The sequence below is a fragment of the Mesoplodon densirostris genome, chromosome 6 (assembly GCF_025265405.1).
Source record: "Mesoplodon densirostris isolate mMesDen1 chromosome 6, mMesDen1 primary haplotype, whole genome shotgun sequence".
Classification (NCBI taxonomy): domain Eukaryota; kingdom Metazoa; phylum Chordata; class Mammalia; order Artiodactyla; family Ziphiidae; genus Mesoplodon; species Mesoplodon densirostris.
In genome coordinates this window covers 8,044,986-8,069,900 of record NC_082666.1, presented here as the reverse complement: position 1 = coordinate 8,069,900, position 24,915 = coordinate 8,044,986, and the positions used below count along the sequence as shown (strand labels likewise).

Genomic DNA, 24,915 nt, shown 5'->3' with positions numbered 1-24,915 from the left:
AGTGGCTGGGCCCGTGAGCCATGGCCGCTGAGCCTGCGCGTCCGGAGCCTGTGCTCCGCAACGGGAGAGTCCACAACAGCGAGAGGCCCGCGTACCGCAAAAAAAAAAAAAAAAAAAAGATGTAGAATGGTTATGGTTGTAAGGGTCGAGAGGAACAGCAGCAAGGAGGCTAGAGGGTAGACCTGCAGTGGCAGCCTGAGATGCCACTGGAGGGATGGGAGTGGCTGCTGGAGAGGCTGGGTGGGGGCGGCCTCAGGAGTGATGGGGTGGGAAACCCAGGGTGAGGCCCAGCTTTAGACCTGAGCCCCTTGGTGGATGGTGGAGCTGTCCTCTGTGCTGGGAAGGCCTGGGGAGCAGCAGGTTTTAAGGCAGAAATGCCTGCAGACATCAGGAGGTCACCAGATGCTCATGTCGTTAGCTCAGCGAAGAGGGACATTTGAAAGTCAGACATCATCATAGAGCCAGGACAGCAGGGACCACCTTGGAGAAAGGCATGAGCCCCTGGCCGCCAAGGTGAGGAGATTGGAAGGGAGAAGGCAGGGCCAGCCAGCAAGGCACAGCCAGCAAGGAAGAAGGAGAATCAGGGAGGGAGGTGTCGGGGAAGCCCAGAGAACAAAGGGTTTCAGGAAGGAGGGCGTTTTCAGGTCGTCAACCGTGTCACCTGCCACTGGAGAGTGATAAACAGAGCACGTTGGGGCTCTGAGCACAGTTCCAATTGTTTGTTTCCTCAGGGTCATTTTTAGAAGTAGTAGAATTGCAGGGTCAAAGGGAGGCCCATTTTTAAGGTTCGCTGCCCTCCTAATAAACTAAATCCATTAAACACCTCTGTAGCCAGAGTCGGGGTGAGGATAAGGAGAGGCTGTGCCGCTGAGAATATGGAATTCTGGTTAAGGCAAGTTTCTTTTCACCCAGTGACAGAAAAGTGTTTTCTTGTAGGTCACTGTATGAATTGATATTCAGAGGTGGGGAAGTCCTTATGTATATCGGAGGGACAGAACCCTGGCGTGGCCATCAGAAATGTACCTCCCTTCTGAATGCTAGGCTTCTGCGTAAACCTGCCTATGAGCTTGAACCTCCCTTGGTCTCCACAGAACCCTGGATGGGGGCGGTGGAGGGGTAGCAGGACTCCTCTAGTCCAGGCTCTCCGGAGTGCGGTGCCCTTTGGAGGCTCTTGTCCTCATCAAGATCCCCCTAGAAATTATGACCTGGGACAGAACTCATTTCAACCCTTGTTCTACTAAGGAGGAGACTGAGAGTCAGGATCAGAGAGAGGAAGCGAATTGCCCAAGGTCACACAGCGCATTGACAGCAGAGATTGACCAGACAAGTGGTAGAGAGTAGGGGCATGTGGTAGAGAGTAGGGGCATGTGTTAGAGCCAGAAAACCTGGGTTTGTATCTTGGCTCTGCCGCATACTGGCTGTGTCACCCTGAGTGAGTTGCTTACCCTCTGTGAGCCCCCATTTCGCTACCTGTAAAGTGAGGATAATCTCTAATTCATACAGTTCTTGTGAGGATTTAAAAGAGATTGCATGGGCTTCCCTGGTGGTGCAGTGGTTGAGGGTCCGCCTGCCAATGCAGGGGACATGGGTTCGTGCCCCGGTCTGGGAGGATCCCACATGCCGCGGAGCGGCTGGGCTCGTGAGCCATGGCCGCTGAGCCTGCGCGTCCGGAGCCTGTGCTCCGCAATGGGAGAGGCCACAACAGTGAGAGGCCCGCGTACCGCCAAAAAATAAAAATAAAAAAAAAATAAAAGAGATTGCAGGGCTTCCCTGGTGGCGCAGTGGTTAAGAATCCGCCTGCCAATGCAGGGGACATGGGTTCGAGCCCTGGTCCGGGAAGATCCCACATGCCGTGGAGCAACTAGGCCCATGTGCCACAACTACGGAAGCCCGCATGCCTAGAGCCCGTGCTCTGAGACAAGAGAAGCCACCACAATGAGAAGCCCGCGCACCACAACAAAGAGTAGCCCCTGCTCATGGCAGTTAGAGAAAGCCCATGCACAGCAAGGAAGACCCAACGCAGCCAAAAATAAATAAATAAAATAAACAGATTTATTAAAAAAAGAGAGAGATTGCAATGCCAAGTACAGGGATAAGTGCTTAATAATAGCTAAGGGCTTCCCTGGTGGCGCAGTGGTTGAGAGTCTGCCTGCTGCAGGGGACATGTGTTCGTGCCCCGGTCCGGGAAGATCCCACATGCCGGAGAGCGGCTGGGCCCGTGAGCCATGGCCGCTGAGCCTGCGCGTCCGGAGCCTGTGCTCCGCAATGGGAGAGGCCACAACAGTGAGAGGCCCGCGTACCGCAAAAAAAAAAAAAAAAAAAAAAAAAAGCTAAAAGAACCCACCCAAAAAAGCAAAGAGGAAGAGATTAGGGGAAGGGTGTTTCAGGCAGAGGCAAATGTTGGGTGGAGGTGGAAGAGGCCAAGGCCAATTTCTGAAGTCCTCTTCAGCTGTCATGATGAGGCAGGAGAGGGGGCAGTCACTCAGGCAGATCTGAATTTAGAAAGCCCAGCATGGTGCCTTTGCTGACCTGTTGTGTGGCCCCAAGCTGTCTCTGTCCCTCTCTGGGCCTCAGCCTCCTGCCCCTACAGCCTCTAATCAGGGGTTGCAAATATTCGTTCTTTGCAAGTGTCATTCTTTACTCTTCTCTTGCCCCCTGGACAGGGCACTTCAAGAGCAGAGCCTTGTCATCTGTCTCCAGAACACAGTGTCCCCAGCACCCAGCCCAGGTCTGGCATAGAGACAATTTCTCATCAAATGAATGAGGGAATGGATGGATTCACGTCCTTTCCCTTTGGGAGGGTGTGGGTTGAAGCGGGAGCCCTGGCCCCTCACTTACCCTCCACACATGCCTGCAGACCTGCCTCACGTGGGTGGACACTGGCCTGCCTGCCAGTGTCTCTGTGCCCTTGTTCTCTTTGCTTTGCTCTCCAGACAATGGCTTTGTTTCTATTGTTCTTTATGGAGGATGAGAACACCTCAGTGGTGGCACCAAAAGGCCAACAGTGGCTCTCCAGGTGCCCTATTAAGATGCCTTTGATTTTCTCCTTTATACTTTTCTCTATTTTCTTCTACAAACATCTGTGGCTTTTCAAATAAAAAGCAATGATGCCAAAGAGAGGAGTGGACTGCTAAAGAAATACAAAAGACTTTTTTTTTTTTTTTTTGCGGTACTCGGGCCTCTCACTGCTGTGGCCTCTCCCGTTGCGGAGCACAGGCTCCTGACGCGCAGGCCCAGCGGCCATGGTTCACGGGCCCAGCCACTCCGCGGCATGTGGGATCCTCTCGGACCGGGGCACGAACCCGTGTCCCCCGCATCGGCAGGCAGACTCCCAACCACTGCACCACCAGGGAAACCCCACAAATGACTTTTAAACATAAGAAAAATGCTCACCCTCCTTCACAATAAAATAAATGCAAATGATAACTACCCTGAGAATCCATTTTTCCACCTATGCAATTGGCAAGATCAAAGTTGGCTAACAGTGTATGTTGGTGAGGAAGCAGCTGGCTCATGCCCTGCAGGGGCATGGGGGTGGAAACCAGTCCCGTCCCTCTGGAGGACAACGTGGCAATCTGTATGAAAGTGTCAAATGCAAATCACGTTTGACCTAGCCATTGCACTTCCTGGAATTTATCCATCAGATGTGCTCACACATGGAAGAAATTATGTTACCCATTGTAGCATTGCTTGTGATGGCAAAATATTGAAAACCTAAATGTCCGTCAGTAGGAGACTGGCCAAATACACGACAGTACTTCTTCAGCAAGGAGTACTATGCAGCTTTGAAAAAACAAATTAGCCAATGGGGCAGCTATTATGTGCCAACACAGTCCAGAATAAGGTCCAGGATATAAAGATATGTGGAAAAAGTACAATGCAGACTCATGTATATAGTCTGCTGCTATCTTTGAGTATAAAAGGGAAATCAAAATATATTTGTATTTGCTTATAAGTTCATAAAATGTCTCTGGAAAGATCACGAGAAACATAACTTTGCTTTGGGGGAGGGGAATAAGGATGCTAAGACCTGGGGTAGAAGGAAGCTTTTCTCTGTCTTCCTTTTTGTACCTTTGACTATTTGAATGATATGATGTATCATCCATCCAAAAAAAAATTTAGAATTTAAAAACAAAATAAAAAGTAAGGAAAAGTTTGAATAAGGAAAAGAAAATAAATCTATTCTATCCCCTCCCCTTTTAAATTTCCTGGCGTCACTGGCTATGAAAATTGTCATTGGAGGGAATTCCCTGGTGGTCCAGTAGTTAGGACTCAGCACTTTCACTGCCAAGATCCTGCAGGCCACGTGGCATGGCCAAAATAAAATTTTGTCCTTGGAGACCATGGAGGAAGCAGAAGTCCAGGGGACATGTGACATGCCCAAGGCCACTGGGTGACTTTGCCAAGGCTCCAGTCACCAGTTATAATTTCCTGCACAACTGGGATGATACCAAATAGGATCCCTGGAATTTTCTGTGCTGTTTCTTGCCTTCTGTGTCTCTACATCTATTTCTGTTTCCAACTTGAGCTGAGGTGTGTAGTTCAACGATTTTTTAGGACTGTTGAGTTCACCTCACCCTAGAGAAGGGCTGTATCAGGCCAGAGGGGAGAACTGACAGGACTGCTTTGCTCAGAACAAAGGGAAAGAAATCAGTTAAGATTCAGGAAAGTAGGCAATGGGATTTTCCAATAAGAAATTGAATTACATTTAGAAAACAATAAAATAGTTCTAAGGAGGGATGAAAAGGTCAGATTTGCACTTTGGAAGACTTGCTTCCAAATCATCCGAATGAGGAGGGAGTTTCCCTCCTGGGATCTCATTTTCCCTGGGATTTTATACTTGGAAGAATGGCCGAGAGCTCCAATACCCGCTGTTACCAATGAATCAACTGGGGTCACCACTAATAGATCAAGAAAAAAATTACTTCCCATATAGAGGACAGAACTGAGGACTCACACCTGTGATACCCAAAGTGCTTTATAATTGACAATAAGGTGCTGAACAGACGTTGGAAATATATATAGGCCAAGGATGAGTGAGAGGCAGTTTACTAAAATAAATGCCTGGAAAGATGCTCAATTTCACTGCAGCCAGGGAAATGCAGAGTACAAATGACAGGGTACTCTACACCCAGTCATCTGGGGGACATTCTGGAAGAGGGGGGCTCTCCTCACACTACACAGCTGGTGGGCTGCAACGTTTACAAGTGTTGGCGGGAAGGAATGCAAACACCTCTGGACCCAACTGTCCCCCTTGGCGCAATCTCACCTGCAGAAATATAAGCCCCTGGTGTAGATGCTATCCACTGTGGCAGAACACTGCAGGCAAGTGGGGGATGCATTAGGGTACAGCCACTGCTGCAGAGTTAGCAGTGCCCCCTCACCCCCAGTGGGGGAGGGCAGCAGGAAGGAGGTACGGAGGCTAGGAATAAGGACTCCGGGGCCAGAGTTCAAAGCTTGAGTTTGTGACTTGAGCATGTGTCTTATTCCTTTGTGTCTCAGTTTCCTCACTTGTGAAACAGGATATAATACTAGCACCTGTTTCAAGAGTTTTGTTGATTAAATGAGCAATTATGTACAATGTGTTTAAAACAGTGCCTGGCCCAGAAAGGTGCTGCTTAACTATTTGTTAAGTAAATGTCTTAGAAGGATCCCTATGAGCTTATTGTTGAGTAAGAAAGTTAAGATGCAAAAAATCTTGTCTGTATCAACAAGGCCCTATAAGGAGTTCCCTGGTGGTCTGCAGGTTAGGATTCCGTGCTTTCACTGCCATGGCCTAAGTTCAATCCCTGGTCTAGGAACTGAGATCCTGGAAGCCAGGTGGGGAACGCCACCTCCCCCCACAACCAAAAAAACCCCAAAAACTAAAACCAAAACCAAAACCAAAAAAGATCAAGGCCTTATAGATGTCTAAGTGTGTCCAGGATTTCATGAGCATAGACAACCGTGAGACACACACTTGGCTGTCAATAAGAATTACCAAAGGAGAACCGGGATTGGAGATTGGGGGTGAGGGTTAAGCAAAAGAGAAATCATTTAAAGCCTCTTTATGATTATTTTTTATTCAGTTATTGAATTATGATGTATAAAGAAAGTTTAAATGATTTTAAAAAAAGAACATTAAGAGAGAAAAGGACTTGTCTGTCTCCCATGCGGCAGGGGTGGGGCACCCTGCAGTGATATGAAAAGCGGAAGTCCAGCCAATGACAGAGTCTTCTCAACATATTTGTTTATTTCAAAATCAAACAATCTCTGACAAATATTTATCCCCAATGCCTGCAGGAAAGAGGGAGGGGCTACTGGTACTGAAACCCCATCATTTGTTAAGGGACTGCCTTTTATCTGAGGAAACTTCTCTGGAGGGTTTTTGCAGCAATTCCCCCACCTCCACCCAAACACACACACCTTTCCAGATCTCAGCTGTAGAAAGGAAATCTCCATACTACTTTTTTCCATGCTAGCAGTTGGGGCCAAGAAGGTCAGAGACAGAAAAAGTTCTGAAAACTCCAGGACAAATGGGAGTCTTCCACCCCCAGGTAGGACAGATTATTGCCCCCTCCGTGGGTGGCTCTCCCATCTATTCCATTTTTTTGCGGTACGCGGGCCTCTCACTGCTGTGGCCTCTCCCGTTGCGGAGCACAGGCTCCGGACGCGCAGGCTCAGCGGCCGTGGCTCACGGGCCCAGCCGCTCCCCGGCATGTGGGATCTTCCCGGACTGGGGCACGAACGCGCGTCCCCTGCATTGGCAGGCGGACTCTCAACCACTGCACCACCAGGGAAGCCCCATCCATTCCATTTGATCAGATGACAAATCTGATCTTGTCATCCCTCCTTAAAACCATTTTATTGTTATCTAAATGTAATCCAATTTCTTATAAGGCCACAAGGTCCTGCTGGATCTGGCATCCTGTCACCCCAGGGCTCTCTGACTGTGCTCCATCTCTAGGCCTTGTGAGGCCAGGATGTCGCCTCTTCCAGGAAGCCTTCCCAGGCTGCCCAGAAACGGTTAGGGGCCATAGTAGCGTAGGTGCCTGGTTTTTGGCCTATTGCTCCACAATCGAGCTCTCAGATTCAACAGATCAGAGGCCGCATCCCCGCCGCCCTGGGTCTCTGCGTTGGGTCGGGACGTTTTGGGGCCAGGATTCAGCGACCTCCCTAAGGTGTCCGCCAGTTCTATCATTCTATCCCGGCTCGAAGCTGGTTCTGGCCTGGAGCAGGGCTGCTGACTGGGACTGGCTAATTTGCGGGGCGCGGCCGGGTCCTTGAGAGGATGATGACGAAAGGAGCGCGTATTTCTCTAAGGCAGAGGACTCGCTCGGGACCGTGCCCCTCATAAACATGAATGAAGCTCTCCGCCCCGCCCCGGGGCCTGCCCCTCACAAGGATGGCGTCCCGCAGATTCTTATTGGTGCCGGTGGGCTCGTCGGGCAACGCTGAGTGGCGGAGGGCAGAGGCGAGTCGGGGGCGGGGCCAGGAGAGGGGCGCGGCGTATTCGGTCCGGGCCTAGCGTGCCGCCGCTTGCATCTTTACTATGTCGCGGGCACGCTGCCACCTGCGCGCGGCTCTCTTCCTGGCAGCGGTTTCTTCGCGTGGTGCAACAACCGGGGTCGCAGCGAGGCGAGTACTGAGCGCGTGGCCTGCGCCGCAGGAGCCCGGCATGGAGTATCAGGTATTGGAGGGAGGTCCTGCAATGACACGTGAGCCGGGCCTGAGGCGCTTGGCATCTGGCCTCCGCCAGCTGAGAGAGGGGCCAGGAGCTTGGGACTGGGGGACTTGGGGGGGCGGGGACATCCTGGATTCCGGAGGTGGGGACAGGCACCAGGAAGTTGGACCCGGGGTACCTGATTTGGGAATTCTGAGGCTGAAGTGTACCGCGTTAGAGAGTGGGAAGGGACGCCGTGTGATAGGACCAAGAGATCCAGTGGCTCAGCTGAGGTTCTGGAGTTCCAGTGTCTCCGGACTCAGAACCAGCAGTTGGGGTGGGGGAGGGGAAAGGGATTCAGGAGTTCAGACTTGGGAGATCCAGAGTATAGGTCTGGGTTGGCGTCTCTAGGATTCAGGAGATGAAGATCCAAGTGCCTGGAATTGGGGAGCAGGCAGGACTCGGAGCAGTGGGGGGGGGGTGCAAGAACCTGAAAAACAGAAAGCTTCCTCCTGGCTCTGTGCCAGGGGCAAGTTGCCAGAGACCAGAACCTGATGCTGGCCAGGCAGGTGGCACCAGTGTGATGAGAGCGGGTCCTCCAACCAGCCACTGAGGCCCTGAGGGGAAATAAACATCACCCCCACTTCCACCCCCCACCCCCCCAAGTGGAAGTATAGTATAGTCCTGAGGTTATACCTGCTTGCCTTCTTGTCTGAGTGACCCTGACACAGCCTTCCTCCCCCTGAGACTCCTCTTCCCTGTCTGGTTGCTTCAAGCAACTCTTCCCTGGGTCAGAATGTGGAACCCCAATCCTCATGCCCAATCCTGGGCATGGAAGCCTCCAGGAATTCCTAGTTCTAATTCCTTCAGTTCTAAGACCCTAGCCTTCTGTAGTTCTGGCCCTGCTCTAAGAGGGGCCCAATACAGTGGTGGACCATGGAGAGAATGAGGGCAAAAGCCTGAGAGTGAAGCCTGGGGAGGCCGAACAGGAAGCAAGGATAGTCCCGTTAGTCATTTTGCCTGCTTTGCCTGGCACTCCCTGGGTGGGTCTGAACTGCCCCAGGCTCCCATTTCTGCTAGAACTGGAAAGATGCCACTTCTTTCTCACTGGTGCCTAACCTCTAGGCTGGGGAAACAGGGCTGGCATGGCAGGCCTGGACCCTGGCCTGGCCACTGGTATGCTGGGTTCCTCTGTCCTTATGGATCCCTAATGAGCCTTAACCTACTACCTGGGGACTCATTGCCAGGATGCTGTGCGCACACTCAACACCCTGCAGACCAATGCCAACTACCTGGAGCAGGTGAAGCGCCAGCGGGGTGACCCCCAGACACAACTGGAAGCCATGAGGCTGTACTTGGCACGGAGTGGGCTGCAGGTAAGGTGGGGAGGGCCTCTGACCACCCCCCATTCCCGTCTGTCTGTGAGTCCTGTGGCTGAGGCGGGGACCTTGTCCGTCTGTCCTAGGTGGAGGACTTGGACCAACTGAACATCATCCACATCACAGGGACCAAGGGGAAGGCGAGCCACAGGACCCAGGGGTAGGACGTGCACTTGGTGGGGTGGGGTGGGGGGAACCTGCCCAGACAAGACCTTTTCTTTCTAGGGCTCCACCTGTGCCTTCACTGAACGTATCCTCCGAAGCTATGGCCTGAAGACGGGATTCTTTAGGTACTGAGGTACAGAGGGATGTGGCATCTCCTGGCTCTCTGGGGGGGCTCTGGAACCAGCCAGCACCTCAAGGCCAGGGTCACCCCCAGCAGCTCAGCTGCATGTCTCTCTGCCTAGTGTTCATTCATTCAACAGGCAGTCAATTAGCATTTACCAGTTAGCCCAAGTTTATGGCAATCTTTAATTTTCACAACGGAAAGAAATTGGGGAGGCGGGCAGCAACTTGAATGGATAAATGAAATACACAGCTGGAATAGTCAGATATCTTTTTATTTATTTATTTATTTGGCCACGCTTAGCGGCATGTGGGATCTTAATTCCCCAACCAGGGATTGAACCCGTGCCCCCTACTTTGGAAGTGCGGAGTCTTAACCACTGGACCACCAAGGAAGTCCCTCAGATATCTTTTTATTAACTTAAATTCCTTATACAGTTTTTAAATCACATAGAAATATTTATCAACTAGGGCATCTTTGCCATAAGGAGCAGAAAACCAGGCTAGTAAGGGCTTAAACAATAAGTGTGGTTTAAGACAACTCTGTTGAGACCTCCCAGGTGGGCAGCGGAAGGGAGCCCTTCCGCTGTGCCAGCCTGAGCTGCTGCTTTGCCCTCCAGGCAGCACCCCCTCTTGGTTGCATTCAGGCATCTAAACTCACACCAGAGGATGGGGTGGGGGCAGGGTGATTAGACATGGGTCTCTCTTCCCTGGAGCTGTACATGCCTTCTTAAGCCTGTCACTGGTAGAGCAGTGGGATTCACATGATGGTAGATTGCTCAGGATTTGGTCCTTAAGCTTGGGGCATTCAAGATTTTTGCCTCCTTTTATTTTACCAGTTCCATCAAGTGACCTCTGTAAGCATCTGAAACCTGCTGACTGAGGTCATTTCAGACCAATGTGTTTTCCCTCGGCAGTTCTTCATTCAAATTAAAGAAATGGAGTAGATTCATAATACCAGAGGGCCTTTGAGGATTTAAATATAAGCCAACAATCTCTCTTCCAAAATAATGTTTGGGATAAAAGCCCAGCCTTTGACTTGGGCCCATGTGGCCTCATGGGCCAGTCTGGGGATGCAGCTTGAACACAGCAGATGGGGCCTTGCCCTCAAGGGCAGGAAGACAGACATTATGGGGGCAGATGCTGGCCGAGTTACTGATCGATGTGGGATGGGGGAAGCATGGGGGGCTGTGGGAGCCCAGAGAGCATGCCTGAGCAGTCTGGTGGGGCGGGGTCCTTTCTCTTTTTTGGAGAAGCCGTCTTAGTTGAGACCTGTGGAGTGGACATGTGTATAGGCCTGGAGATAGAAAATTTTGGTGGGGGGAACTGGAGGAACTAATAATAGTCCAGAGGGGCTGGGGCACAGGGAACTACCAAGGGATGTGTGAGAGGTGAGGCCAGTGGCATCAGACCCGCCGGGGCCTGGTAGGCTGAGATGAGGAGCTGGGACTCTCTAAAGGGCAGGGGGAAGCAACAGAAGGGTTTTCAGCAGGGCAGTGACATAGTTAGATTTGTTTTTCTGAAAGACAGGTCTGACTGTGGGGAGGGGGACAGCCTGGGGGTCTTGGGAAGGGAGTCCTGATGACCCTAGGTCTCTCGGCAGCTCTCCCCACCTGGTGCAGGTGCGTGAGCGGATCCGAATCAATGGGCAGCCCATAAGCCCCGAGCTCTTCACTAAGCACTTCTGGCGCCTCTACCACCGGCTGGAGGAGACCAAGGTGCCCATGCCAGAGGGCTGGTGGGTGGGCAGGGTAAGGGGCCTGGAGTGGGTGGGTAGACCCAGAGGGCACTGCACATCCCGGGACACCATCTTCCCCAGGGCAGAGGCTGCAGGGACCCCGAGCTCTGATGTGATCCTGTCCACAGGATGACAGCAGCTGTGTCTCCATGCCTGGCTACTTCCGCTTCCTCACACTCATGGCCTTCCATGTCTTCCTCCAAGAGAAGGTGTGTGTGCCCACCACTCCCCAGAACCCTGTGTTCCAGGCCTCGGGAAGGGGAATCTCAGCAGACTAGGGGCTCCTGTGTGGTATTCGGGAGCCCCTGTACCCCCTGCCATGCCCTCTGATCCTCTTCAGGTGGACCTGGCAGTGATGGAAGTGGGCATCGGCGGGGCTTACGACTGCACCAACATCGTCAAGTGAGGGGGAGTGGCTTGAAGAGAGGGATGGTGGCCGGGAGCCCGGTGGCCGGGGGCAGGGGCATCATGGCTCTTTCATTTCCCCCAGGAAGCCTGTGGTGTGTGGGGTCTCCTCTCTTGGCATCGACCACACTGGCCTTCTGGGGGACACGATGGAGAAGATCGCATGGCAGAAAGGGGGCATTTTTAAGGTGACCAGGCAGCCCTGGGGAGGGAGGTACATGGATGGCCTGGGCCCCAAGATTCAGGGAAGTGGGGGCGGGTGTGGCAGGGTCATTTGTATCCTCGTGACTCAGGACGAGGTCTTGGGCATCCGTGGGGTCTGGGTTCTCATCCCAGCTCTGCATGGGACTGGAACAAGTTGAGCCCCATCTCTGGCCTTAGTTTCCCCATCGAGGGGTTCCCAAAGGTTTGATGGGGGGGAAAGCTGAGTGGGCCATCCAGAACCAGGGATATGGGGGCCAGTGATGGGACACGGAGGACCCTGGACTCACTCTCCGTGTCCTCCACAGTGTGGTGTCCCCGCCTTCACCGTGCTCCAGCCTGACGGGCCCCTGGCAGTGCTGAGGGACCGTGCTCAGCAGATCTCAGTGAGTCTGCTTGGGACAGCTGGGTGGGGGTTGGCTGACTGGGGAGGTACTTTATCCTTTGGGGCCTCAGTTTGCTCATCCGTGCTCGTCCAGCTGGAGGACATCTCGGTTCTAGGAACAGGACTTGGTGGGTTGTGGTCGATGGGGAAAGATGGAAGGGCTGATGGCATCAGGGAGGGCCTGCTGGCCGAGGGGGCAGCAGCAGACCCCTGACCAGCTGCGGCCCGTCTCTTCTGCAGTGTCCCCTCTACCTGTGCCCACCGCTAGAAGCCCTGGAGGAAGGGGGGCCACTGCTGACCCTGGGCCTAGAGGGGGAGCACCAGCAGTCCAATGCCGCCTTGGCCCTGCAGCTGGCTCGCTGCTGGCTGCAGCAAAAGGGCTACCAGGGTAAGTGGGCAGGTGAGTGGGTGGGCAGGGGACACGTGGAACCTGCCTCTGAGGGCCCTTAGGTGAGGCCTGAGCACACTGAGTCCCACACAGCCCTCCCTCTGCCTTCCCTCCCCTCCCCTGCCCAGATACTGGAGAGCTGAAGGCATCCAGGCCAAGCCTCCTGGGGCAGCTGCCCCTGGCACCTGTGTTCCAGCCCACGTCCCACATGCAGCGTGGTGAGTTGGACCTTCCTGCCCAGCCAGGCTGCTTCAGATGTTTCTTTTGGTCTCCTGTTTGAGAGGTGGGGACAATTCAAGGTGGTGCCTTAAGAGAAAGGACTGGAGTCAGTGAGCTTCCCACACCTTGAATTCATGAACTCTCTCTGAGCCCATTTCCCCACCTGCCAAATGAGATGATGGTAGGTACCACTGTGAGGTGACATCACTAAGGGACTGAGTCCAGAGCCTGGCAGATATGGGATAAAGTGCCCAGCCACCGGTAGCTGCCAAACTACCACCCTCGTCATCATCATCATAAGACCATGAGGTCCTTGAGGATGGTGATATTGTCAGGCTTCTTGCTTGCCCCCAAAGCCTTCAGCACACAGTAGGTCCTCGTGGCTGTTAAGCCCCTTCAGCAGTTGGTTCCAGTGTGCCCACTGTGTGCCAGGCCCCGTGTCAGGGCCATGACACAGTCCTGGAGCTAGGTGGATTACATCCTAGCCCCAAGTGTCACTTGCTCTGTGACCTAATCTCTCTGAGCTAAGGGTTCTCTGCCTGAAACTTGGGACTGATATATGATAGCAGCCCCCTCCCAGGGCCGCCTGGATGATTCCACCAGATGAGGCAGCCAAAGAGCTGATCCCAGTGGCTAATGCCCAGTAAGAGGCTCCTGGGCTGTCAGAGCGGCCAGCAGCGGGGGATCTACGGGCGGGTAGTGTGTGCGAGTTGAGGACTGGAGTGGGAGGATGTAGAAGGGCAGCCTCGCGGCTGCAGCTGGAGGACTGCCTTGCTTCCCTCCCCCAGGGCTTCGGGACACGGAGTGGCCGGGCCGGACGCAGTTGCTGCGGCGGGGCCCCCTCACTTGGTACCTGGACGGCGCGCACACCACCAGCAGCATGCAGGCCTGCGTGCGCTGGTTCCGCCAGGCGCTGCATAGCCGCGAGAGGCCGGGCGGGTGAGCTGCGGACAGAGGCGGGGCTGGGGCGGGACCTCGGGTAAGGATGGGGCGGGACCCGGGGACGGGGGCGGGACTTGGCCAGTGGAGAGGGGAGGAACCTTGAGGAAGGATGGAGCGGGGCCCCGGGCAGGACCGGGCCAGCGGGGAGGGGCGGGGCCTCGGGTAAGGATGGGGCGGGACCCGGGGACGGGGGCGGGACTTGGCCAGTGGAGAGGGGAGGAACCTTGAGGAAGGATGGAGCGGGGCCCCGGGCAGGACTGGGCCAGTGGGGAGGGGCGGGGCCTCGGGGAAGGATGGGGCGGGTCGCAGGGACGGGGTCGGACTGGGACAGTCGGGAGGCGGGAAGTTTTTGGAGGAAGGATGGGGCGGGGCCCGCGGAGAAGGGGTGGGAGGCGCCGCTCTGACCCTCCCCTCCCCCCGCCCCTCCCCACTCACACAGCGGGTCTGAGGTGCGTGTCTTGCTCTTCAACTCCACTGGGGACCGGGATTCCGCGGCCCTGCTGAAGCTGCTGCAGGTGAGGGGCTGGCTGGGGGATGGACAGCAGGCAACCCAGCCCTGGTTCTGGCTTTGACCCCCAGCAGCGGTGCCTTCATCCCTGAGCCTCTGTTTCCTCGACTGTAGAATGGGAGTGATTTTTCCTCTCCCCCCTGAATTGTACTGAGGATTAAATGTGAAAGCACTGGGCACAGGGAAGTCAAGTCACAGGTCATTGTCCTCATTCTCCTCCATGGTCACACTCAAGCCCAGGATTACAGTGAGGACCAGGTAAGTGGTGTAAGGTGCAGGCTCTGGATTCACTTGTCAGGCCCATTTAGCTGCTAGCATATGACCCTGGATAAGAGATGGCACTTCCCTGAGCCTCAGTTTGCCTCTCCATAGAACAGGGCTGCTACTAGGATACCTGCTTCTAAAGTTTCATTTAAGGAGTCACTGGGCTATAAAACATATGGGGGGGGGCCTTTTCTGCCCAAGGAAACTGAGCCTGCCCTAGACTGTCAGGGCTGAAATGGTTCCCAGTGGTTGTTTCCCATTTCACAGACCAGGATGCTGAGGCTGTTCTTCATATCCTTTGTGCTCGATCCTGTGCTCAGTAGCTGGGTCACCTTAAGCAAATGCAGCCCCCGCTCCAGCCTCTGTCTCCCCATCTGTGTTGGGCCATGCTGCCCAGGCCACAGGCCAGGCAGGGTATATTGAGGTAGATGGGGGGCATGGAAGTGTTGTGGCTCGGTTTATGCAGCATCACTCCAGTTCAGCTGGTGGGGGGGATCTGGGGGCGTGTATGTGGACTCCGGGGGTGCTGTATGGAAGTTGGGATGGGGGGCGTCCTCTCAGGGCTCTGACGCTGAGCTTCTCCCCTTGGTCTTCTAGCCCTGCCAGTTTGACTATACTATTTTCTGCCCTAACCTGACAGAGGTGTCATCCACGGACAACGCAGGTGAGAGATGACGCATGGTCCCTCCGGTGGGCAGGGGGCGGAGGGCCCTGAGGTGGATTGCTCTGTTGGTGACGGTGAGAGCTTTTGAACTGAAGGTCCTGGGTAGGAACTAGATTTGTTTTATCGTATAAATAAATACCCTTTGGTACATTTTGAATTTTGCATGTGACTGCAATACTGAAAAAAGAATTGTTGGTAAAACTATTTTTCAAAATGCAGGTTACAACCCAGTGATGGTTCTTGAAATCAGTTTAGTGGGTCTCAACCAGCATTTTAAATTTTAAATAAAATAGAATAGAGAAGAGAGTGTCAGTGTGTCTTGCACAAAGTTAAGGGTAGGTATTATTTGATGAAGATTCTGTTCCAAACATATGTGTGCACGTATGGGAGTACTGGGTTGCCACTTTAAAATGTATTTTTTTACTGTGGATCATGTTAAAAGTTTTTTTGAAATAATCTAAAAAATACAGATCCCGAGGCCCCACATCAGACTGTGTGGGGACAGTCTGGGAGTCTGCATTTGTAGAAGTACTTATGCCCACCTGGTGATGGACCCTGTCCGTTTTACAGATGAAGGCAATAAGGCCAGGGCAGAAAGATGTGCTTGGTAGGCAGAAGCCCCAGCTTTGAAGCTAAACTGCCTGGCCCTGTTTCTCACCGGCTCTGTGACGATGGGCAATCACTGAACTTCCTGAGCCCCAGTTTCCTCATAGCACCCACTGTAAGGATGGATGATGCTTGTATAAAGCCTGGCATTGCGCAGGTGCTCACAGCATGCTTCCCCCTCCCCGACCCTCGGCTGCCTCGCCGATGCGCCCGTCCCTGTGCCCCGCAGACCAACAGAACTTCACAGTGACCCTGGACCAGGTGCTGCTCCGCTGTCTTGCGCACCAGCAACACTGGAGCCGCCTGCACGAGGACCAGGCCAGCCCAGAGCCTGGTGGGCCTGCACCCCTGCTGCTGGCACCCCGCCCAGCCCACACCCACACCACCAGCTCCCTCGTCTTCAGCTGCATCTCCCACGCCTTGCAGTGGATCAGCCAAGGCCGGGACCCTGTCTTTCAGCCACCCAGTCCCCCACGGGTCCTCTTTGCCCACCCTGTGGCAGGCAGTGGGGCCATCGTCCTCCAGGAGGCTGCTGCCATCCACGTGCTGGTCACAGGCAGCCTGCACCTGGTGGGCGGCGTGCTGAAGCTGCTGGAGCCCTCCCTGTCCCAGTAGCCAAGGCAGTGGGGTTGGAGGTGGGGTTCCCCCACACCTGCCCTGCATTTCGCCATGAACTAAATTAACGTGCTTTTCGTGCCTTCCTGATTCTGTCTAGACTGGCCCCAGGGACTTGGGCTCTGGGCAGTGAAATAGAGGGCTGGGGGCAGGAAGCTGAGATCTGTCTCTGAGCCTCAGGTGCCCTTGGCCTCTCCTTCCTAGTTCTCTGGCTGTTGTAGTAGACCTGACCCTCCAGCCCCCCTCCCCTCCCACCCTGTCTGCTTCCTGCCTCAGGCGCAGCTTATCGTGTAAGCTGCCTGACCTAGCCTGGGGTCCTGCCGGATACTGGCTGCTGGTTGATAGATTTCCTCCTCCCGGTGGCCTTCTGGGAGAGGAGAGGGTCCTTGCCTGGGGCCCCCTGGGGGCAGAGGGTGGCTGGAGTGATTTAAAGCCTTTAACTTTTTTTTTTTTAAAAAAGCATTGGCTGAACATTTGATTGACTCTTGACCTCTAGCTCCCTCAGCAGACAATAGGGGGTTGGGGGCTACAGCTGGTACAGGAACTGGGTTGTGTTGGAGCCTGGGCTTTGTGGCCTGGGACAAGTTCCCCCCTCCCTCTGAGCCTCAGGTGGCCTGTCTGTGAAATGAGAAGAATGGATTGATGTCTGTTGACCACGTGCCATGCACCACTTTGCAGACCTCCTCGCTGAGAGACCTTGTGATCGCAAATTCTCATACCCGTTTTACAGATAAGGGAACTGTGCCTGGCTTAAAGAAGCCATGGGACCGTCACACAGCCAATAAGTGGCAGGTCCAGGATTTGAACCCAGAACTGTCATCCCCCCCAACCCCAGTTTAGGTGCCACTCTCCTTCTCTCAGCCCAGCCCAGCACTGGTTTCATGGTCTGATTTATTGGTGGTGAGTATATAGGGGTGGGCCCAGGACAGGCGGCCTGGCTGCCCGGTGGGGGGGTCTCTGTGTGACAGTTGCAGGGAGGAGCTAGGCTCTCCCATTCACTTCCAGGCTGGGCGCCGCTAGGCTTCTGTTTCCCCCGTCAAAGTTGGGCCAGTCCAGATGTAGAAGCCGATGGGAGCAGGTCCAGGTGGTTCTGGGCTGGCTGTTTCCATGGAGGAGGCGCTGTCAGCCTGGGTGGGCTGGGCTGAGTTCGTTTTGGAGTTCTCAGCTCCTGCCCAGCCCACGTCACCGAGTACTGGATCCAGGTTAAAATTACAGGGACTTGGGTTTCTACAGCAGTGTGGACATATAGCGCAGCGGACTCTCTCTCCGTGGTCCTGGGCAGCCGTACCCCAGGCCCACTGGGTTTGAAGGTTCGTGGTGGGGTGGGGGGACCCCAAGGTGTTCCAAGCTGGTGCCCCCACTGGCAGCAGGCCTTGGAGAGGGAGGCAGGAGGGGCGGGCACAGAGGACCTTGTCCATCCTTGCTCGAGTGGAGGGGTTGGCATCCCAGGATAAGTTCATGGCCATTGGTTCCCAGCTGGTGGCTGCTCAGTCTCTCCTGTTGGGCGAGGGCTGGCTGGGTGGCCCCCAGGACTGCGGGCTGGGCACTATGCCATGCTGCTGGTGGAGCAGGGGGTGCTCTGGGTGCTCCCGATGCTGTGGTTGGTGCTACTGCTCTCCGAGGAGGCCGGGGCAGCCACCGCCACCACGGGCTCCCGCTTGCCGGGGTGACCTGGGGGCAGGGGCGGAGGTCAGGGCCCCGGCCAGGGCTCCCCACTCCCCCAGAGGCTTCGCCGGGCTCCCCCAGGTGGTGGTGGAGGGGTCCTGAGCACTCATCGTGGGGGCCTGGGATACTCACGCGTGTGCAAGTAGATGTACCAGAGCGCGGCGGTGAGCAGGGCCCCGATGAGGAAGGCGCCAAAGGTGATGCCCAGCACAGCGGGCAGGACGAGGCCTTTGTCTGCGCAACCAAGGGCAGGACAGCTGTGGTCAGCACTGCCGCCTCCTCCCTGCCCCCCTACCCTGTTGTGCTGGCCAGGAGCACAGGTTTCGGTGCCAGTCTCAGCTCAGCTACTGACCCTGACTTCTCTGAGCCCCCGTTTCCTCACCTAGCAAATGGGTTCATCACACCCATGCCTGACGCTAAGCCGTGGTTGCTATGACCATTCACCCAGAGGGCCCAGCCAGGCCTTTGGGCCATGCCTCTGCCTCCCAAGGCTGGCAGAGATGCATTTTTAGGGAGGATGCATGGTATAATCTGAGCCAAGTGTGAGTGGGGCCGGAGAGTCCAGAGTCCCGCTGTGTGCCCTTAGGTCAGTCCCTGCCCCTCTCTGAGCCCTATACCATGGTAGGGATAAGCCAGAGCACCTCTGAGGGCTCTTCGGCTCTGCTCTTGGGTTTTCCCAAGCTTCACTCTTTCCACACTCCCGATTCCTGTGTGACTATGGGCCCGGCAGCCTCCCCTTAGGCCTCTGAGTTCCCATCCCTGCAATGGGGTCATTAGCCTGCCCTGTTGGTTGCAGGCTGGGTGTAGGGGCTCCATCCAGGCCCAGGTGGCAGATGCCTCTCCCACCTGCCTTCAGTGTCAGGGACTCTTCTGCCCAGGCTGGAGGGAGCTGGGCTGAAGGCTTAGGCACACCCTCCACACTAGGGGCCTTAAGGAAGGCGAGGCCAGGGCTGCCCCAAGTCTCATCCTAGGAGGCCCCACCCCCCGCCCCCCAGCAAGGTCAGCCAGCAACCTTGGGGATCAAGAAGAACCAAAGGCCTGGAATCCGGGCCCACGGGGTGGTCACGAACAAAGGCTGTCCATCTGGAAGAGGCAGCCGTGGACCCTCCTCTCTGGGGTCCTCCCTGCTGTGTGCCTGGACCCATCCCTCTGGGCCGTCCATCATGTCCCACCCTGACCTCAGCCCCTGGAACCCTGGAGAGACTTAGAGAGAACTCACCATGGAGGCCAGGGCTGGCAATGTTCAGGCGTGTGGAGACGGTCCTCTGGACGTCCTTGGGGAGGAAGAGTACACAGTGTGTGACACAGCCTTCGAGAGCAGCTTCCGGGCTTACTCCCTGCCTCTGTGACCCTGGCCTGTCACAGCCCACCCTGGGGCCTTGACTTTGAGCCCCCTCTCCACCACCTTCTGGCTGGCAGCCTTTGGGCAAGTGCTGGCAGTTCTGTGCTGTGGGGGGGCGTTGGCCAGACAATCCTTGGCTGCTGCTGGAGTGGTTCTTGTGAGTTCCTGAGAGGGCCCCAACTCCCATGAGGATTATGGGGGCACTGTATCCATCACCCTTGTGAATGCCTGGGTGAGAGGAGCCAGGTCAGCCCAGAGGCCCAGGCTCACTGTGGCTGGGGGAGAGGCCCACTCAGGAGCAGCCTCAGGGGCTTCTCCAGCTTCATAGAACCAGAGAGGCTTTTAATCCTGGAGACCCTTCTGAGTGCAAGGGCCTGGGGATGACTGTGTGAGTGTGTCCAGGGCTGAGTGTCTGAGAACAGGTATCCACTGGATGGTGGAACGTGACCAGTAAGTGCAGAAAATCAGAATTTTGTGTCCTTTGTACTAACCCTCTTCTCCGAGGTCTCCTGTTTGTTGAGATTACACTGGTGATCATACTGCATGGATAGATGGGTGGGTGGATGGATTCCTGGATGCAGGCATTGACGTATGGCTAGGTGGGATGGTAGAAGGATGGCTGGCTGGCTGGGGGACTGGGCTGATGGAAGGACTGTGGACGAATGACTGGGTGGGATGGTGAGAAGTAGCAACTGATAAATGGATGACTGGATGGGATAGTGGGAAGACGGCTAGATGACTGGGTGGGATGGATGGATGGATGGGTAGCTAATGGTTGCAGCTGCATATCCTACCAATGTCCAAGACACAGCCATCAGAAGGCTGAAGGGTGGCAGAAAGAGTGCCCCTGGTACCCAGAGGCCACGCACCTGCCTGTGGCTGTGTCTTTCGCCCACTGGTCCCACACCCTCATGGTCTATCACATCCCTTCCTGAAAACTCCAGACCCGGAAGCCACCCTTGAAGCTGGGCTTAGCCCAGCCCCTACTCACCAGGGACCAAGTGCTGAGACGCAGGGCTACAGTGCAGCTGAGGATGCCAGTCGTGGGCATGGGCACCATGTAGCCACGGAGGAGGAAGCTGAAGCGCATGTCACCACCAGGGCTCGGGGACAGCAGGCTCACACAGCTGCTCTTGGCTGCGTGGCTCTGGATGAGTTCCACGATTTCCATGTCAGGCCCCAAATTCAGTTGGCAGCTGTCCAGCTGGATCGTGAGCTCAGGGATCGATGGGGACACGCTCACCTGCATGGGTAGGCAGGGGGACGAGGCACGGTCAGTTACTCTTAACTCTCCGCCCTACCTGTTCTCATGAAATAAGCTAGACTCATTCTAGAGTTCCTGCTCCAGAACCTCGACAGTGGAAGGACGGTCATGGGCCTGCCTGGAGCAAATGAGGAAGAAGAGGGGACATTCCAACCAGTGTCTGAGCTCTGCCTTTGCTCTCTCTCCCCTCCACCAAGCACCATGGGGGCTCCCTCCTCCCTCTGGGAAGTCAAGTTCCACTGGGTGGAAAGAAAGGCTCTGAGAAGTCCCAGGAGTTGGCAGGCCTAAGAGGTCAAGTCCAGTACCTGCACAAAGCCCTGCTGCCCTAGCTCGATGGTGTTGGAGGCCTGGAGGAAGTGCGGGCTGAGGTAGAGGCCCAGCTGGAAGGAGAGGCTGTCCATGTTGATGCACTGCACCTTTTTCTGTGGGAGATGGGAGGGGGGCTTGGTCAGTCGGGGAGGCACCCGGCCAGGGAGGTAAGGGGTGGGAGCAGGAGTCATGGTCCAGAGTTGTTGCTTGACCTTCATCACCACCTTAAACCACCCCCCACCCCAAACTGATATTTATCAAGAACTTGCTCTGCACGAGACCTGTGTGAAGTGCTTTCCATGCATCATCTCAGTGATGGCTCATCCCGTATGGGGATCCTTTCCTATGCCACTATTAACAGGACCTTTGGGCCCAGAAAGCTTATGTGATTTGCCCAAGGCCACACAGCCGATATGTGTATGAACCCTCTGACTTGAGAGGCTGAGAACATAACCCTAAACAGTACTGCTCCCATTGCACGCAAGGGGAGACTGAGGCACGCTGGAGACACATTGGCTTGCCAGGATCAGGGCCTGAATTTCCTGAGGCCTGCTCCCTCCCAGGCCAGGAATGGACCCCAGGACCCTGGACCAGATGGGTTAGCACGGTGATCCTCCATCTCACCTGCTGTGGTGATGAGCTTGACAGGAGGTTGACGATCACCTGCAGGAACAGAGCCAGGGAGCTGGTCAGAGCCAGAAAGGAGTCCAGAGGGCATCCCACCCAACACACCCATTTTTGTGGATGGGGAGACTGCGCCAACCAATGGCTAAACTTGTCTTCCTACTGAGCATCACACCCGCTCTCCCAAACGCCCCTCAGCCTGGAAGATCCAGGGGGCGCCAATTAAGCCGGCCCTGATACCTTTCCCACCACAGCTCTTACCTCGTTACTGATCACATTTTCTGTCACTATCATGCCACAGCTGGAGTAGCCGCTGCGCAAGACAAACTGGTCATCTCTGTCCTCAGCCTGGCAGCTGGAGTCCCAGAAGGTCAGGCTCGTGATGGTGCACCTCAGAGTCTGGGCCAGGGTTGGGGCGGGGAGGGGAACGGTCAGGAGGCACGGGGCTGCCGGGGGCCTGTCCATCACACCCCAGCACCAAGGACTGACTACCCCCCAGGGGTCCCAAATCTGCTCCCTTCCCCATTTTTGTTAGTTCTCATCATCCCACACCATTTAAGACTACTTTTCCTGAACTTGACAAACACTTTTGTACTTAGCAATGATCTGTGACATCATGAGTGTTTTCTTCTCTACAGACATACACACTCAGAGAAATTGTGTGGCTTTGTTGGCTTCCTTTTTCCTTTTTTTTTTTTTTTGGCCGTGCTGCCTGGCATGCGGGATCTTAGTTCCCCCTGCAGTGGGAGCTCAGAATCTTAATCACTGGACCGCCAGGGAAGTCCCTTTTTTCCCCCTCATTTTTAACAAATGGCATCACACCGTCCTTCATGCTTTAGCTTGGTTTTATCACTGAACAATAAATCACAGACATCTTTCTGCGTTTATATTATAGATCTAGAACATTCTTTTTAACTGGAGTGCAATGTTTCAGAGATCGATGGATCACAGTGTATGCATCCAGACCTCTTGGGACAGGACGGCAGTAATGCCAGCCATCGCTGGTACCTCCACCTCCCAGACATCTGTCTGGCCACACAGAGGCAAGGGAGGAGGGGGAGATGGGCCGCAGACAGGTGGAGCTTCACCTAGGCCCCAATACCCCACACCCCAAAAGACTTCCACATGGATGTAGAGTTAAACGTCATTCTAAAAATCCCTGAGAACATGCATGACTTGTCAAGGCTCTGGCAGAGAGATTTCCTGCCTCGGAAAGGCTAGAAAAAAAATCACAGAGGAAAAGATGACCAGCTAGGATGGCCCAACGTTTTCAAATGTCCGAAAAATTAAAAAACACTCTGGCCAAAATGTAAAGAACTCTAACAAACCGGGAGAGGTTATTTCAATAAGAATGATGGACAAAGGGCCACAAATGTCTTTCTTCATGTAAAAAGCTAATAAAAATCATCAAGAAAAATACCAAGTTACAACGCACACAGAGACTGTGGTTATTATCAGTCACACGAAGCCAAGCCCAAACTCACTACTAATCAAAGGAGTAGAGGGCTTCCCTGGTGGCGCAGTGGTTGAGAGTCCGCCTGCCGATGCAGGGGACACGGGTTCGTGCCGCGGTCCGGGAAGATCCCACATGCAAGCCTCAACTAAAGATCCCACATGCCGCAACTAAGAGCCCGCTTGCCGCAACTGAGACCCGGCGCAGCCAAATAAATAAATCAATGTTAAAAAAATAATAAGTGATATTATTAAGTACATATGTCAAAGTTTTAAAAATACATTAAATGAATATAGCAGGAAACAGACAATTGCATCCAATATGATTACACTGTGTAAGAAATACACAGAGAAAACATTCCAGAAAGAAATCCACCAAATTGTTGGTAGCCATTGTCTTTGGATGGGGTGATTGAGATTTTCTTCTAATTTTTTCCACATTTAAAAAAGCCTGTGTTATTTTTATAATAAATATCTTTGTTCTTCAATTAGGCAGACATCATATTGTATAGATATTCTAAGTGGCCACTCAGCTCAGCCTCCATTTAGGATTAATAATGACGACTACCTAGTATCTATTTATTGAGCACTTACTGTTCCACATCTGGCTGGGTCGTCAGACCTCATGTAATTCTCACCACATGGTAAGGACCATTATCAACCCCATTTTACAAGTGGAAAAACTGACGCTTGCCGAGGGATATGATTTGTCCTCCTGCCTGGATTAGGACCCCAAGATTCTTGGGCTAGAGGAAGGACCAGTTGCCCACGTCAGCTGGGCCGGAGGCCAGGAGTTCCCTTACCGAGATGAGATCTTTGTTGAGTACCAGAGTCATGACGTCCTCGGAGCACTTGGGCTGGATCAGGGACAGGAGCAGCTCCTGGTTGCAACCCTCCTTGGGAGGCGTGGTCTGGACCGGTGTGGGTGAGGGCTGCAGCCCACTGCCTGCAGGGCAGCAGAGGCAGCCGGCAGACAGTCACTGCCGGCTCGCTGTGCTCTTAAGCGCTAAGCACTTCTATAGCTAGGTACTCTCAGTGTCCCTGAGATGCAGATGAGGAAAATGGGGCTCTGACCAGCTGATGCAACTTGCCCAGCACACACAGCAGCTGGGCATGGCTACAGATCCAAGGAGAGGGCAAGGGAAGGGAGGGGGGCGAGGGAGGGAGCCGGGTGCTCACCACAGCTGGGTGCCCTCAGAGAGACGACACTGGCCAGAGGGAGCTCCACAAAGGACGCTACTACACTGGCGTTGAGCCTCCGGGCCTCCCCCAGCAGGCCTTGCGTTGTGTTTGGGAGGTGGAAGCCACGGATGTTCTTCTCCGGAAAGATCTTGAAGGAGTATTCACCAGTGGTCTAAGGACAGGGAGAGAGGCAGGGCAGGGGGCTACAGACACGGTCAGGGGGCACACAGCCTGGCGGGGGCACCTGCAGGCCAGTGAGGGTCTGCCAGGCCTCGATCCTGCTCTCTCCTTCGCTCCTGCTGTTTCCCCTGCCTGGGCCACCTCCCCTCATCTACGGGTTCCTGTTCGTCTTTCAACTCAGCTTGGAGTTCACCTCTCCAGGAAACTTTTCAGACCCTGTGGGCTGGGTTAGGGGCCTCCCTAAGGGATCTGGGAAGACTTCCTGGAGGAGGTAACATCTAGGTGAAGGTCTGAAGGAAGAATAGATAGTGCACAGAAGGAGAGGTTGGGGGCAGAAGGAGCATCCTGTATAAAGGCTCAGGGCTGGGGTGACGGTGCAGGGAGTTTGGTTTTTTTTCTTTGGGGAGCCTTGGGGAGACCTGAACGGGGTCTCACCCAGATCTGCATGTTGTGGTTGGCGTCGATGAGCCAGGACACGTAGGGTGGACCCTGAAGGATGAGCACGGCGGCGTCGGGATCCCTCGAAGCACAGCTCAGCTCCACCTTCACGGTCACTGTCCGGGGCCTGTGGGGAGACAGACCTCCGTCTCAGAGCGGGCGGTAGTGCGGGGTGCAGGGGACGGGGTGTGGAGGGTTGGTGCTTGACCCGGACTTGC

At 54.7% G+C, this 24,915-nt stretch overlaps 2 protein-coding genes across 2 annotated transcripts in view; one reads left to right on the top strand and one right to left on the bottom strand.

Annotated features, from left to right (window-relative positions):
* The first annotated feature begins 7,504 nt into the window (after nucleotides 1-7,504).
* Nucleotides 7,505-16,671, top strand: FPGS (folylpolyglutamate synthase). Its single transcript, XM_060100726.1, has 15 exons — nucleotides 7,505-7,669; nucleotides 8,890-9,018; nucleotides 9,108-9,161; nucleotides 9,247-9,311; nucleotides 10,910-11,024; nucleotides 11,173-11,253; nucleotides 11,385-11,446; nucleotides 11,535-11,637; nucleotides 11,959-12,036; nucleotides 12,276-12,423; nucleotides 12,552-12,641; nucleotides 13,431-13,581; nucleotides 14,024-14,099; nucleotides 14,954-15,020; nucleotides 15,856-16,671. The coding sequence occupies exons 1-15, from the start codon at nucleotides 7,532-7,534 to the stop codon at nucleotides 16,239-16,241; spliced, it is 1,743 nt and encodes a 580-aa protein (XP_059956709.1). The 5' UTR covers nucleotides 7,505-7,531; the 3' UTR covers nucleotides 16,242-16,671.
* A 444-nt stretch (nucleotides 16,672-17,115) lies between these two features.
* ENG (endoglin) overlaps nucleotides 17,116-24,915 on the bottom strand; it is a 29,360-nt gene continuing 21,560 nt past the window's right edge. The window contains exons 6-15 of the mRNA XM_060100725.1: nucleotides 24,695-24,824; nucleotides 24,077-24,251; nucleotides 23,701-23,843; nucleotides 21,707-21,844; nucleotides 21,446-21,484; nucleotides 20,818-20,934; nucleotides 20,240-20,491; nucleotides 19,126-19,180; nucleotides 18,039-18,140; nucleotides 17,116-17,912 (exon numbers count right to left, since the gene is read on the bottom strand). Coding sequence (XP_059956708.1) covers nucleotides 17,788-17,912; nucleotides 18,039-18,140; nucleotides 19,126-19,180; nucleotides 20,240-20,491; nucleotides 20,818-20,934; nucleotides 21,446-21,484; nucleotides 21,707-21,844; nucleotides 23,701-23,843; nucleotides 24,077-24,251; nucleotides 24,695-24,824 — 1,276 coding nt within the window. The 3' untranslated portion in view covers nucleotides 17,116-17,787. The remainder of the gene's footprint in view (nucleotides 17,913-18,038; nucleotides 18,141-19,125; nucleotides 19,181-20,239; nucleotides 20,492-20,817; nucleotides 20,935-21,445; nucleotides 21,485-21,706; nucleotides 21,845-23,700; nucleotides 23,844-24,076; nucleotides 24,252-24,694; nucleotides 24,825-24,915) is intronic.

What these genes read in the sequence shown, in the direction of transcription:
- FPGS (XM_060100726.1), top strand. Translation starts at nt 7,532, where the DNA reads ATGTCGCGGGCACGCTGCCACCTGCGCGCGGCTCTCTTCCTGGCAGCG. An exon ending in GACTGCACCAACATCGTCAA is followed by an intron (nt 11,447 to 11,534) that starts GTGAGGGGGAGT and finishes CATTTCCCCCAG; the next exon opens with GAAGCCTGTGGTGTGTGGGG. An exon ending in AGAAAGGGGGCATTTTTAAG is followed by an intron (nt 11,638 to 11,958) that starts GTGACCAGGCAG and finishes TGTCCTCCACAG; the next exon opens with TGTGGTGTCCCCGCCTTCAC.